Here is a 15,923-nt window from a genome sequence, read left to right as displayed (position 1 = left end):
GTACGCGCCGTAACTTATTCAGAGTTTATCACAAACATAGAGATTAAAAACAGGGTGTAAGTACGTAAGATAATATAGGGTAAGAGGTTTGAAAGGGGTTATATATAATAAATTGATTGAGAAATATTTTTGCCCAAGTTTGATGTTTTAATTTTCACTTTCTAAGTTTTTTAGAAATACCCACTCTATGTAAGTAAATCATAGAGTTAAATAAGCGTACAAACGAAGCATAATATATTAAGTAAATATAAGCAATAAACATAATTTTTTGGGAAAAACTTAGTCACAAAATGTATAGTAAAAAAAATATTAAATTTCCGTTAAGACATGTTACGGCTAAATTTGTCTAAAAATTAACTAGTCTAGGTCCTAGACTGTCACTATCAATTATCCCTTAAACCCCTTGCAAACTTTTACCCTTTAATATACGCCCTAAACACGATTTATGAAGTCAACTACACAGTCATTAATTATGTAGGTACACACATATATAGCTAGAAGTCCTATAAGACTTCACATGTACAGTCAAGTGCAAAAATATGTATCTATATGGAACGGACCACTAAACAATATATTATCATATCACTTATCACGGCCTTATTGCGCCGGCATAAGAGTCTGTAGTATGTACGTATTTTTGACCCGTTGGATAAGTGTATATTTTTACACTCGAATGTAGGTATCATAACGATATTCCTCGTTTATACTTACTTTACTTACTAAGTAATATACGAGCAAAATAATTATGATACATAATACTATTTAGGTAATAGGTGCCTATAATAAGTACTATGAGGAACGTTCCACGGCGCATCACAATCAAAATCCAAAAAGTTATATTTTACACAATTTTTACATCTAATCTAATCTAATCCTTTTATGACATTGCGTAAAATAAAATGTACCTAATGATAGCTGTAATTGGTGTTTTGTTTTGAAGCGGCTTTGTGGCATATTAATTGTATATTAAAATTTTATTATGTGACTTATTGAAAAAACAAAAAAACACATGTATCGCAGCTACAAACTACTTTTAACAGTTACCACGCCTTCAAAAGTTAACTCACTTTCTAAAAATCTCTCGCTTTACACCTGGTTTGATACCATAATGGTATCTTTAATTATCTAATTGCAGCAGTAAGGCCACACTTCTTTTAATCCAATGAGCAGAAGGTTTATCTGATGGCAAATAAAACGCTAAGACAAAATTAGATGAATGACCGGTTGTTGCCAGCACGCCCTTTCTTTCGAGCGTTTTGTAAAGTGGACATCTGTATCTCCCGTCTTCGCTAAATTCTGATTTTATTTTCGGGTATAGCCATACCACGGGCATATTGTCATTTAATATTTTAGGTAACTGTTCCCCTATGGCGTGAGTTTGTCTGTCCCATCGGCCTCCATCCATGAAAAGACCTTCCACGTAAACACCCCATTCTGGTGGAGTAGTTTCGTAATCTACTCTACGAACCTCGAAATCGAAAATAAGCAAATCAATGGGAATTTTCTTAGTCCTCGCATAGTTTTGCGTAGAACCTGTGAGAAAGGCTTGTGTGAAGAAGAACCCCGACAGCCAAAACGTCGGAGGTTTACCATTGTCGTACCAATTCTGTAACATTTCGAGTCTATTCACAAAGTCTGATACATAACTAGGCAATGGTTTCAGACTTGGGTATGAAACTTTTCGCCAGTTTTCGGGGATCTTGCCGAGCAGCATATAATTAGCCTGATTGTCCAATGCCGGTGACATTACTATTAAACCCTTAACAGCTTTTTGCAAATCCATTAATGAATTTCGAATTTCGTTTAATAGTTTATTGAATCTTTCCATTTCTTGCATAAGGACGGTGTTCATTGACTCATTGTAATCAACCGGATATTTTTTCTGCGCTTCTTCCACATCGAATTTTGGTGGTAACTTGGACAATATGTCTGCGGCCATATTAACAAGTATTGCTTCGGTATTGCCACCTTCTCCTCCGCTGCCTGTACCCTCCACTAGAACTAAAGCTGCTGTAAGGGCCATAGATATGGAATAATCACGAGTTATACCCGCATTCATATGTAGTCCGTATACTTCAGGAGGAGGATTTACAGGAACGGATTCTATGTGTTTTAAATAGTCTTGATATTCACATCTCCGCGGTAACCCATACACAGTCCCCACATCGCAAAAGGTGTAATTAGGATCATTTATAGCTCCAGGATTCACGTAATTATCTAAAATGGTAACTATTAGTCTTCTATCCCAATCGTCGGTCACTCGACCGCCGTAATTACATTCGCCGGTTAAATACTTTATTGCGACATACTGAATCTCCTCATATTGGTTTAGAAACATTTGTAACTGCATAACAGATATTTGAAAGTCAGAATCATTAAAGCCGTATTGAATATTCCACCCTAAAGGACCAAATTTTTTCCGTTCCTGTACAACCGCATGGAAAAAACTTATTCCGTATAAAAGTTTACTAAATACTTTATCTTTACCCGGACAACCTTCATAAAATTCGGGTTCTTTTAGTGGTTCTGAAATGTAAGAACGATTTAAGTTATGTTGGAGTCCAGTCGGTGGTTCGTTGGTCATTTTAACAGCTACTTGTAAAACGGATTGAGGGAATCTATCGGAAGGATAGCTTGTCAACCAAAGCCTAAAGCTAAGGTCGGTGTTTGTTAAATCAAATCCTTCTGTTAATTTTTCCAGCACAGGAAGCCAAGAAACGGCTAAATGGCAGTTTTGAAGGCACACCCAGCCACCTTCTAATTGAGCCCTTTCTATCATTGCCCTTGCAATAGGTCCCTGTCCTTGGCCTAATGATATGGAATTAAATCTGTTTGAATAACCCATCTTCTCACAATATTTCATAAGCGCACCCATTGGGTCAGACCCAGGCGACAGTATAAATAATAATGGTGAGAGACAGTTGGAGTCTCCAAAAGATTTTCCTATGTCGAATGGTGGCGGTGTAATATAGTTGCGACCTAGTTGTTTCTCAACGTATTCAGAAAGTGCAATTGTCAGTTTATCGGGCCTTAGAACTCTCACAACTAGCAGTTTTTGAAATTGAGACAATTTGGCATTCCACGCTCCAGGCAAAGCCTTATTATGAGGGTTCAAATCATCATAAACTTCTTGCCATTGTTTGAGTGAATTTACAAAACTATCCTTAAATCCTTTAAATGCGACTAAGTCATTCAGTCTACATATCTCATCCCAACTTTTATCCGGCAGCCAGTCTGCAGGTTTCTCAAAAACATTTTTAATAGCGATTCCTCCAGTTATCAAAAAAAGATATTCCTCTTGATTCATTTCGCCAGTGGATAGCATCATTTTTGAACACATTATAAAAGAAAACATCAGTTTATCTTTATCGAACAGAGATCGGCATACATTACTGTATAAATTATAGGTAAAAGTCTCCTTTAGAAACTTTAATCTTTTCTCTAAATCCTTAGATTTATTAGCATTCTCAATTGAAATAATGTAAAGATTAATAAACCACGTCAAAGAGTATTGATACATAGGATCTACATTCGGCAGCTCTGTGACGCAATAATACAGCACTGCAGAATGTGACGCTATTGGTCGGTATCCAAGCCGGAACTTTTCTATAATTATTTCAGTTTCTACGCTAGCTTCTTGTTTTTTCATTATGTCGAGAGATAATATTTGAGAGGAGTCTAAAATCTCTATCGCTGATTCGTCTTCTAAGATGTCCCCTTTAGATTCCTGAAGTGTTCGTAATATATCATCTTCTACTTGTTTTAAGGCTGCTTTATTCGCTGCACCTTGGACGATGAGTTTTTCTCGTTTTTCTTGCAAGTCGGGGCGCTCTTTGGCCACAACGATTCCAAGCAATTGATCTTCTAAACCATCTTTGGTCAGCGCAAAATTGATAAGAGTAACTTTATTAAACACTTCAGGTAAGTAGTGTGGGTTGCGAAGCTTTGTAGTCATATAAAGTCTAAAATGTGAATGATACTCTATTACATTGTCACCCAGCGCTATATATTCTTTCCCTCCTTGCATATAAGTATTTTTTAATAGCACTGGATCTAATGGCGCTTCAACATCTTCCAATATACAGTCAATTAAAGCAGGTTTACCATATTCTAAGCATGTCTCGATGACCTTCATGTAATTTCCATCTGTGAATTTCACTACTTGTAGGTCATTCGATTTTTCCATAGTTTTAATCCATTTGTTTGCTTGTCCTTGTGGATCCACGAGTAAAGACCATCTCATTGAATTGTCTTGAATAATGCCATTGTCAATGGAAAATGAATCTCTAGGCAAACCTGCAATACACCAATTTTGAATTTTAATATCAGAACCCAAAACGTCTTTGAGGACGTAAGTATCTGAATGTGGCATGTCTAACTCTATTACCAGGTTACGCCACGCCTCTGTCGTGCTAATTCTAACAGGTAATGTATAAGGGGCTAAATATGCCATTATTCCACAAGAAACTAGTATGTCACCTGCTAAATTATCATATAGCAATTGCAAGTTTGCAGCAGCGGCGGTCCAACGTACCTTTTCTCCCCCTAAACCACCGATTAGCTTTTCAGCTCTCCATAACTTATCTATGCAGCTTTGTACCTCATCCTCTAGAGCTTTTTTCTTTTGATTTGCTTCCTCTAACGCATCATTCAATTCAGCCAGTTTAGCTTCTAATCGAGCAACAGTTGCTTTCTTTTCCTCTAATATTGCCATCGTCTCTGCAAATTCTTTCTCAGCAGCATTTAATTTTGCTTTTTTTGGAGCTACAACTTTAGCCACTGCGTCATACATATCCATGGCGATTATCCACTTACATAAACCTTCAGCCGCTGTAGAAGCTTTAGCTATAATGTGTGGCTTGAAATCTTTATTGGATAAATACTCCTTTCTAATTTTTTTCATTGTTTCAATAGGAATATTATCTTTATCGTAGCTTTTTAAAGATTCTAAGAAACTCATGTCACCCAAAAGCCTTTTGCTTGGACCCCAATAATCAAATATTTTTTTACCTGGGTTGTCGGGATCTGGAATTTTATCTGGTGGCACACCTTTCATGACACAAACTGCTGCCATTACTAACTTGACAGTAGCTGGGGGATTTTTCATAGATTTCACAATGGTAATGTCAGCGGGTTTAAGTGTATTTAAAGCTGCAATAGCATCTTCTAAAATTGGCAATGCAAGCGCTAAATCTGCTTCGCAATCTTTTTTTAGTTCTTGTGCTGCTGCCGCTTGCACGTTGGCAACTTTTTGGTCTTCTCTCACTTGTGCAGCCGCTTTATCGGCAATAGCAGTTTCCACTTCTATTTCTTGCATCATTTTTGTTGATTTTGCGGCCATAATAATAAGTTGAGGTTTCAAAGCATTTAAATCATGTTGCATAATTGCCACTGCTTCGGCAGCTTGTCCAAGCTTATCTAATCCATTTGTGTACCTTAACTTGGCTGCCCTCAGTTCTCTTTGTTTTCTATTCGTCAAAGATGTGAAAGATTTAATCAAATCTAAATAAGATGCCGATGTAATGTATGTTTTTCTTCCGAATTTATTGAAAAAATCTGCAGATACTACTCTAGCATCTACGTGAAACTGCTTACAAGCTATAACGGCAGCTGCTTTTACTTTATCAGGCACATTTACTTTGCCCATATAATGATGCGCGACCTTTTCCAACGCATCTTCAGGCCAACTATCATACCAATCAATAGTACAGCAATTAACTAGTGATGGATAAAGTCTTAATCGTAATCTAAAAGAACTGCCAATCGGACTGAAACACAATACACAGTGTAATTTTACCTTGCACCTTGCAACAAAAAAGGCCATGATCTGAAGCGGACTAATATCCAAATTCCTGTTTCCCCCTTGAGCTCCTAAGCGTACCAATTCTAGGATCTCTTGTTTTTCATCCAAGCCGTATAAATTAGGAACCTCACCTGAATTTAGTAAACTGTCTAGATTCTGGATATAAGTTTCTTCTTTTATTTGACTCTCAGTAAACAAAAATGTCGTGTCTTTATTAAGACCCCCTGATTCACGTAGAACTAATTTAACATCGTCATGCCAGTCTTTAACACTGTATGATTTAGTTATTTCTGGTTGAAAAACGTTTTGACCTAATATGGTACTAGCTAGTCGCGTTAACGACTGGCGGCCGGAACCACCTACACCTACTAATAAAGCGTTCCCCGAAGGCATGGACAGTAGACGACATATCTTCGATAAATGTTCCAATGCATAATCAAATAATACAATGTTCATTTTCGCTTTATGCATAGCATTGTACTCAGCTAACATAGCAATGCTAATGTTAAGGAATATTTCCTTCGCAGGTAACTCGTCGTAACGTCTTTCACCTTCTGGGCTGTCTGCATCTAAGTAACATCCAAACATCAAAGATTTAATTTGTTCTTGTGTCACATCACCTTTTTCATCGACATATGTATCTAAAGCCGTTTCAAAAGTATCCTTCATATAAAATACTGTCATTTTTTTAAGCAAGGTATAAAACCAAGTGCGGTCGTCTGTGTCAACCAGTCTATCATAAAACACTCTCATAGTTTCATGTACCCATACCCTCGTGAATGTTTTTTTGCTTTCAGCTGATTCTTTTCTTAGCAAGGCACAACCTTGAATTACTCTCGAAATATCTCTTAAGTTAAAGATATAATGAGATTTAGCTGGTGTAGGCCGTAACCCATCAGAAGCTAGATCGTAAATATCCATTGTAGCAGCGACGATGCTAACGATTATAGGTTGTGTGTCTTGTCCGAAACCATTTCTTCTCCAACCTAGTTGTAAAATAGTAGTAAAAATTTTAGTCATACTATCCTTAGAAAATGTATTTATTGAATATATATTGTAATGTCGTAACATCCTAGGGTATATCAACTGTCGGCTGCCACCTACAGGTCCGATTGCTCCGTAAAAGAATGTGTCGTAAATATACAATTTGTCGGTCGTCTTTAAATCATACCAATGTTTTTGGTCGAAATAAAGCCTCAGTAATTCAATAGCTGGTTGTGCACCGTAAACTTCCTTAGCAGGCATATTCATATCATCTATGAATATAACAGCTATTTTACCTTTTGTAGGACCGTAATTATTTTTTCTTCTCTTAACTAGTTTAGAAAGTACTAAGTCTTGTGTTTGATTAGCAGAAGTTGTTGTTGTAAAAGTTAAAAAACCGGGCGTATATTTTTCCATATCAACGTTATTCATTAAAAAATTTTGGACGTAAAAACTTTTTCCAGTTCCTGTTGGTCCAATCAGTAATAATGGTCGGGCAAAGTTAGTGTGTAATTTGAGTAAGTACATGTATTTTTCTGTTTCCATTGTCGGTACAACAGTTTGCAGAAGATTTATTTGTTCCTTCACCTGTACTGCTTTTACATAATCGGCCCAAGGCTTCCAACAGCCTTTGCTTTTATACATATAATAATGATCTATAATCATACCCTCAGGTGGAATAGATACGTCTAAACGGTCTATCTGCTCAGGTATTCCTTTTTCACCTCTGAAGTATTCCTTTATAAGATCATCAAACTTTTCACGAGAGTCAGTATTTAATATTCCCCCTACACCCCATACCAAAGCAAACATAAAAGAAGCTAAAAACCAAGTACGTGTAAATTTTGTATCTTCCTCGCCTTCAATAGCAGAGTCCATCAACATTTCAACAAGGCGAAGAGTGCTTATTATTAAATTCACTTCTCCTGCAGTAACTAACTGTGTGCAATATTTTCTAACAAAGTATACTAATGGATCAAAAAGCCACTCACACATATTGAAAATATACTCTTCGTTCTCCTCGAGCCAAATTGGATTTAGTGTATTTATCCAAGATTTATAAAATGGATAGAAACCAAGTGATGCTGACTCCATATATATCATACCGCACCTTGAAACTGTAGCTGGCGAGGCTTGAGAAAGATCCATTACTTCGAATATCATTGACATCACGCTTGACATTGCCATCACTTCCCCAGAAGTCAAACACAGTTTTTTATTGTCGTCAAGCACTGTATTCATATTCTCTATCCACACAGCATCCACAGGGCCGTCAAAAACCAGCCATTTTTTTACTGGAGTATCATCTGAAGCAAAATCTCTGAAAATTGTGGCTACAATACCATCTGTCCATTCATAAGAAACCGGATCAAACGCCCCGTAAAGTTGTCCCATTGTGACGGCTTTGGGATTAAGTACTTTATAGGTAGAAGCACACCCCCCCGGCTGTTTTCTTTCCTCCATCAACGTAAGCGATTCTGATAATATTTTTAATGTCATCGATTTACCAGCAAAAGGGTCACCGACCAACATAAAACCGTGCCTGACAATCATCATTTCAAATGTCTGAATGACCTTGATTAAAAAGCATTCCATGGGCTGAAGATTATTTCTTTCACATGTATCATTACAAGCGTTCAAAAAGTTTTCGTAATCTGGCTTTGGTAAACTTATTCCGGGGAATAAATCTGATATAATGCCCTCAAACAGAGGAACATCAAAAGATAAAAACTTTGGTAAATTGACGTCTGTGATTGATCTCAGCAACAATATACTTTCACTTTCATTTGGAAAGCTTCTTTTAAGATTACCTGCAGCTGATAAAACAGTTTTGACAGCTCTCATACCATAATCGTAATGGTTTTGAGATGATAGTTGTTCGGAACAAAGTCTGTAAGTGGTAACTATTTTAACGGACAAATTTCTCGCATCTAAGAACCCAAAAGAGTAAAGAGATATTTCTCCTATCATTGCATAATCAGGAACCATCATAGCCACTGTACGAAACAGTACTTTCAGGTTATCTGGGAGTTCAGATCGTCCTGCATAGCCAGGATTCATTGTGATGCAAACGTAACAAGCGGGATTCAGAGTGAGAATGGTGCCTTCGAAGTCAAAAGTTTCTACATGACCTCTTACAGCTCGCACAATGCATAAAATTTGTTGAGCTATTACAGACAATACTTCAACTTCTATACGATTAAATTCGTCAAAACATACCCAAGCACCGCATGACGCTAAACCTTTAAAAAATTTCCCCATAGCTTTGTAATCTAACCCATCTGAACAATTGAATACCACACACTGAACAGCAAGAGCCTTCGCTAAATCTTTTGTAGTTTCTGTTTTCCCAGTACCTGCGGGACCTTCAGGGGCCCCATTTAAATGTAAGTAATAAGCTCCAACTAACGTACGGTAACATCTATCCGTTAAGGGAGTAATCACCAACCTGTCGGAATTTCCCAAATATTCATACGCATAGTTAACGACAGCATTTATTATTTTTACGAATACTCTCTCTTCTTCCCAGTAATACCGTAATTGTGCTAGCCACTGAAAATCAGTCACTTCAGTTACATTTTTGCCGACGAGTTCAAAAATAACATCTTTGGCATGTACATCAATAACAATCAATGCCTTAACTGTAATGCTACTAAGTTTTGATAAGTCAGTACGCCTAATGACAGCTACAGTTTCATTAAGTTGTTTATTCAAACTTTTGTTAAACGCTTCAAGTTCACTTAATTTATGCGTATGTAATGCTTCATGCACATCTACAGCCCAGTAAATTTGAGATACAGCCAACACTACCATTCCTTCCCATGATAGTATCCATTCCACGCGTCCATAATTTGGAAATTCGTAGTAGGATAATTCTGTTTCCATTTTAACAGCTTTAAGCATTTGTTGCTCCACTTGGACAAGCCATTTTTCAACTGAGCCTCTTGCAGCCTCAACACTTATAATTTCAAGAAAATCTATTTGTTCTCCTTCCATTGAGATCATGGTTGATATATTAAATTCTTCGTCAAATACTAATCGATTAATACCTTCAAAGCATTTTTTCAAATGAGGCTGAACTTTAAGAGGATTTTTCGTTTCAGACAATATCTCTAACATTTCATCATTGGACAGAAAGAAAAATCTTGGAAAGTACAGCCGCTTCTTTTCCAAGTAATTATTGACACCGTCATTAATTTTTTCTAACATTCCAGAAGCAATCTTAAATGATTCTAATACACCAGCTCCACCTGCAATTTCGAGAGTATGCGGATCTTTGTCAACACAAGCCATGTATCGTCGATATACGTTATTTACCTCAACAAACATAACTCCCTCTTCTGGCATTTGTGCTACAATATCCTTTGAAGAAAATATGGGAAGTAAATACAGCCACTGACTCTGAACTTTTCCCCATTCATCAATTGTTGAATTAACCCTCGTAATTTTTTCATACCACGTTTTGACTTGAGATTCGAATGGTTTAACAAAAGCAGAGCCCCGCATACCTATGGTCTTAACTATATGATCGTCTAAAACGCTTTGTATGTCATCAAGTCCAGACAGAATAAAAATGCCTGTGTCTTTATATGGACTGGTTTTGAAACAAATGTCAGTCCACTCAGCTATCATCTTATTAAGATTTGTAATAAGCGCCAATTCCTTAGTCGCAGCAACGCTAATAATCTCGTATTGATCAAGTTGATCCCAAAGATCAAAATTAATGATTTTCCGTAATGTGGTGCCTGCAGTAGGTGTTAATTCAAATCCTGCTATTAGTGACATTTCATCCCAGTGCCTCTGAACAAGAGCAGGATTGCACATAATATGTGCCATTTGAACATTCGGTCGCCATTCTTTAAGCTCGGCTACGGCTTGAGCACAAAGTTTCATTGGAGCAGGAAGATTATTTACGTCTAGATCATCTGCCATTCCTTGAAATCTTCTTTCATTGCCTTCAGCGATTTGCTGTTTGATTTTCGCTCGATATACTTTAGACAGCTTTAGGAATTCTTTGTAGTAGAAATCGTGATCTTGCTCAATCTGATTATGGTCTAAATACTCAAATACACCATCCATCCAAGTAAAATAACTACGTTTCCATTGATGGACAAGATGAACAAGGCTATAAAATGGTAAAACAAAATCCTTAAGTTCCTCCAAATCAGTATATTGGGAAATTGGAAATTTGAATGTTTTCTCTTCATTATTTATCCATGTAACTAATTTATCGCAGTCGGCTAAACGATACGCAAACTTGCGCAAATATTCAAGATATTCGAGAGTGTGGTTTACGTCATCCATGTTGTCAAGAAGCTCTAAAAATGGAAGCATTTCTTGAACTTCCCTATTCAGATAATTTATTTTACTTAATAGGTTATCTTCCATTTCTCCTTTGAATGTTTCGTAAGCGGCCGCATTTTTGTCGAATATTGGTTTTATATCCTTTAACCAATTGACAGTTCGTGTATTAGATGCCACGTGTTCTGGAGACAGAGATGTCATTTCCAGTAGATTGGAAATAATATTGATTTGTCTCATTATTCTGTCCTTTAAAGCTTCGACCAACACAGTTTTGGCATGTAAAATATATACTCCTTGTTCTATTAATTCTGCTGCATTTTCAGGTTCCTTAAGCGCTCTACCAGCAATAATTTCAAACTCAGAACAAATGCTTCTATTTTCGTCCATGTGTGTTTTTACTATTCCTGCTATAATATCGTTAATGAACTCCAAAGCTTTGCGCTTTAATCCATCTACCATCCGTAACTGACATACTACCGAGCAGTTAAAATATGCATTTTCTAGCACTGCAGTAATGTCAGAATCGATACTCTGAAAATATTTGATTTTATCACGACTCTCTTCAAATTCTTCTGCTTCTGATATAAATTTTAAAAGCGCCGATTTTGCCGGAAGTCCATAAAGCATTTCATATTCTTTGCGAAGTTGATCTAAATACTGAAGAAGAGGAGCAAATACTATGTCCAATTGATTTTGCAATCGTTCATGGCCATCTTTGTGCAACCATTCATTGTATCGCACTGGAAGGGCATCAAAATCGTAAGGTAATCTCAGATACTGTTCTATAGGCATTAGTCTTTGAGCAATGGTTGCTATGGCGTCAGCTATTTGATGAAAGGTTTCATAGACTGTTTCAAGAGTCTCGTCATAAATAAATTCTCCATCAAAATCCAAAGCAAGATTTAGAATAGGAACAGAATCTGGATCTTTTAGAGACTCAATAAGCGCATCAATTGATCTACGCATTAATTCCTGTATTTGCATAGATATCATCTTTGTAGCACAGCGAACAAATTCAGGAATTTTTTTAGGGCGCATACCTCGCAGACATCTAGGATTCTTTAACCAATTGACAAGAATCGCATACCAAGTACTGGATACTAAATAGTCAGCTCGCTTGATTTCTTCCATTACCTTTGCTTGAAATTCGCTCAAATCCATAGGTCCTTTTGCTCTATATTTTGCCAAATTTATAATAGCCGCCGGGAATGTCTTTTCTGAAGATTCAAGGACAAGTCTTATGAAAGGATGTAAAAGAAGCGAACCATCTTGAAGCTTTTTACGAAATTTAACCATTTTGCTAAAGTTAGGTGTAACTCCAGCATATTTGAAATGCGGTTCTTGATATCTAATCCGGGAGACACCGGGAACATCGCGGACAACCAGCTTAACTGCAGCATCATGAAGGTTGCGGTCCCACGCAGCTTTACTTTCCTTAATCAGTTCTTCTGTCAGCGCAGGGAAAGCGTTTCGTAATTTTGAAGGAATTAGGTTTATAATTATTCTCTCCCATGACTTCAGCATAGGCGGTGGTTGTATTTTGTCAGCGCATTCTTTAAGCAATGCGATATGGCGCTCCTGTACAATCTCAAGTCGGTCACGTTCGCGACGCGGTAGTGGCGGCCGGGCGATCTTTACCTTTCTCTCCGACGCCTTTTCTTCTAAAACTTGCCGAAACTTTGCTTGCTTGTCCTGTTAACGAAATACCTTGCTAATACTTCGGAATAATAAAAGTGCTGAGTCACGCGTATTTAACAGCTTATTACATTACAGGAACACTACCGAAATTTATATGCACCTATAAATCTTTTAAACAATCGATTTTATAATGCTTGTTTTTTATTTAATTTGTCTTGTGTATGTGAATCTAATCTTGCATGTCGAATTTCAGTCACTTCCAGTAAGTAGTTAGATAAACTTGGAATAAGCCACTTGAAAAATAGATGTACCTACGCTTCGCACGCGTACACTTTAGCAGTTGAATTGAAATTACGGTATTTCTTAAAAAATTACGTTGTGCATTTCAATAACGTGGCTTAATAAACCATCCGGGCCAAATTTCATGTCTAATCAAAGCGGTTATAATTTTGGCAGGAACGCACGCACGCATACGCGCAACGTACCTATGTACCTATGTGTAAGTTAATATTAATATTCAATGCAGGGTTATTTTGTATGCTGACCACTGATTTCCACAGGTAGGCACAAAACTTTAGGTCTAATAGTAATCAACTAGGCACAAAAAGAATTCAACAGTAATCTACAGCAATACAGTCCATGCTCTAAAAGATCTGTGAATTTGTAGTATTGGAATAGCACAAGTACTTCAAAACGACTTTTCCTTTTTAGTTCTACATCTGCCGATGAACCCGAAGAGGACTTATAAGTTTTAATTAAAATATTTGATAGACATTGATGTACATAGTCTTTTATTTCAAATGTGACATATCTATAAGTTGTAGTCCTATCCTATCAGAGATAAGCTAATTTTTTAGGGTTCCGGAACCAAAATGGAAAAAACAGAACTCTTATAGTTTCGCTATGTCTGTCTGTCTGTCTGCCTGTCCGTCCGTCCGCGGCTTTGCTTAGGGACTATCAATGCTAGAAAGCTGTAATTTTGTACGGATATATATGTAAACTATGCCGACCAAATGGTACAATATTTTTTTTTTTAGTTTCTCACCTAACCCTATAGTGTGAGGTATCGTTGGATAGGTATTTTAAAACCATTAGGGGTTTGCTAAGAAGATTTTTCGATTCATCGATTTTTTTGCGAAATATTTAACTTTAAAGTGCAAATTTTCATTAAAATCGAGCGTCGCCCCCTCTAAAATCTTGACACGGTATGAATTGGAAGTCGCATATTCAAAGAATATCAAAAAAGTTATCTTCTTTTATCTATGCCTTTAAACACCTTAAACGCGCTACGGATTTTAAAACAGCCCTTACAGCGTATTATGCATATGCCTATTCAAGGCTATCATATGGTCTTGTGTTGTCGGGGAACTGTGTTGATGTGTAGACAAAAATTTTATACTTCAAAAAAAATGCATCAGGATATTGGTGAATATTGATCAAATGGATTCTTGCCGGCCCTATTTTGTAAAGCATCAGATACTTACTCTTACCTCCATGTACATTTTAGAGTCGTGCAAATTTATCAGGAAAAATATGGACATGTATTCAGAATTAACAAATAATAAGCGAAACAATGGAAACTTTAATAAGCTTAAAATACCATCTATTACATTAAAACTTGTGTCCTGTAGCCCTCATTACATGACCATCAAAATATACAATCACCTACCGAATTCCTTGAGGAACCTAGAGAGATATAATTTATTTATTAAGCAATTAAAAATATTCCTAGTGAACAAGTGTTACTATAGCTTAAACGAGTTTTTTTATGAAGATTATTCTTAGTTAATTGTCTTATGAAGTGTATAATTTAACCTAATATTGACATGAAATGAATAATTCAGCTATATGTATAGTGTTATACGACATGCTCAGAGGCGTTTAGAATTTGTATAATAATAATATGAAGCCCTAGTCCTAGAATATTTATGTTATGTTATGTTATGTTACGTTGCCATGCCCTTGCAGGGTGTCACATGTGTACTACTTAATTATATTATATTTCCACCTTTAAATTGTAATGTGCCTTGCAATAAACGATTGTAATTCTAATTCTAATTCTAAAATCTAAACCGGTGGGTGGAAAAATTTGATAAAATTCAGGATGGTAGTAAGAATATCAAACTTTTAAGGAAATTAATAACGGCTAAGTTTGCTTGAGAATTATTAGTAGTTTTAAATAGCAGCTAATTTTAGGGAATTCTCACGAGAATTTAATAAAATCCCGGAATTTCAATTCAACTGCTGTAGGTGGCTGTAGGTATCTAATAATTTACGCGTGCGAAGCCGCGGGTAAACACTAAACGCTAGTTTAATATAAATCTTACCCTTATCCGATTATAGGGAGGTTGCGGAGTGAATGACAAGTTATCCATTACGTGAGTATCTGGAATTGGCAGCATCTTCGGGATTCGACATCCATTTTTCGTCTGCAGAAGCTTTCTTAGTTCACTTTCCTCCATTGTGATATCTGCTAAGGTATTTAAGGAATCAAATACAAATTAACACAAATTATAAAAAAAAATTAAGTTGCATAATGAATGATAAAATAATTCTTTAAGTTTTCCTTTTGCAACCTTAGACAAATTGCCTATATAATGTTTGATTGACGAAACCTGTTTTGTAAATACGTGGTAAATACAACCATGACAACACAAACAGTCAAATAAATAATATCCCTAGCAACCAGGCATGCAGGTAGTATATATTATGATACGTAAGCGTTTTCAGATTATTCGATCCAATATCGGTATCGGACGCCGGTATTGAAGAGGCTATTGAGCGTAACACTGGCTCTAAGCTGTTTGCCAGGGATCTGTCTGTTGGTCAAAGCCAGTTGATGAAGCTGAAGACCGACGACGGCAGAATCATTTCATCCAAACCTGAGCTGTTGGGGGAAGTTGAGAGGTTTTATGGACAGCTATACACGACAACCCGAACACCCGACGAAAATCAAGGTAAAGACCCGAGGGCTAGATTAACCCGACACTATACCGAAGACATCCCGGACGTCAGCCTGTACGAGATTAGTATGGCCCTCAAACAGCTTAAGAATGGCAAAGCCGAACTCCTGAAGGCGGGTGGTAAACCAGTCCTTAAGGGCCTTCAGACGCTGTTTAGTTCCGTCCTCCACCGAGGGAGAACGCCGAAAGCATGGAACAGAAGTGTGGTGGTGCTCTTCTTCAAAAAAGGT

The 15,923-nt window shown here is 36.8% G+C and overlaps 1 protein-coding gene across 1 annotated transcript; it reads right to left on the bottom strand.

The window, feature by feature from the left end:
* On the bottom strand, positions 1-15,334 carry Dhc62B (Dynein heavy chain at 62B). The gene is made up of 2 exons (XM_074097437.1): positions 15,058-15,334; positions 1-12,784 (listed from the first exon to the last, which is right to left on the bottom strand). Exons 1-2 carry the CDS (start codon positions 15,190-15,192, stop codon positions 1,118-1,120), a joined length of 11,802 nt encoding a protein of 3,933 aa, XP_073953538.1. The 5' UTR covers positions 15,193-15,334; the 3' UTR covers positions 1-1,117.
* Between the last annotated feature and the right edge of the window lie 589 nt (positions 15,335-15,923).

Source organism: Choristoneura fumiferana, chromosome 14, assembly GCF_025370935.1.
Source record: "Choristoneura fumiferana chromosome 14, NRCan_CFum_1, whole genome shotgun sequence".
NCBI lineage: Eukaryota > Metazoa > Arthropoda > Insecta > Lepidoptera > Tortricidae > Choristoneura > Choristoneura fumiferana.
The sequence above is the reverse complement of the archived record's forward strand: the minus strand, read 5'-3'. Positions and strand labels throughout refer to the sequence as shown.

What these genes read in the sequence shown, in the direction of transcription:
- Dhc62B (XM_074097437.1), bottom strand. Translation starts at nt 15,192, where the DNA reads ATGGAGGAAAGTGAACTAAGAAAGCTTCTGCAGACGAAAAATGGATGT. An exon ending in CTCCCTATAATCGGATAAGG is followed by an intron (nt 12,785 to 15,057) that starts GTAAGATTTATA and finishes TTTCGTTAACAG; the next exon opens with GACAAGCAAGCAAAGTTTCG.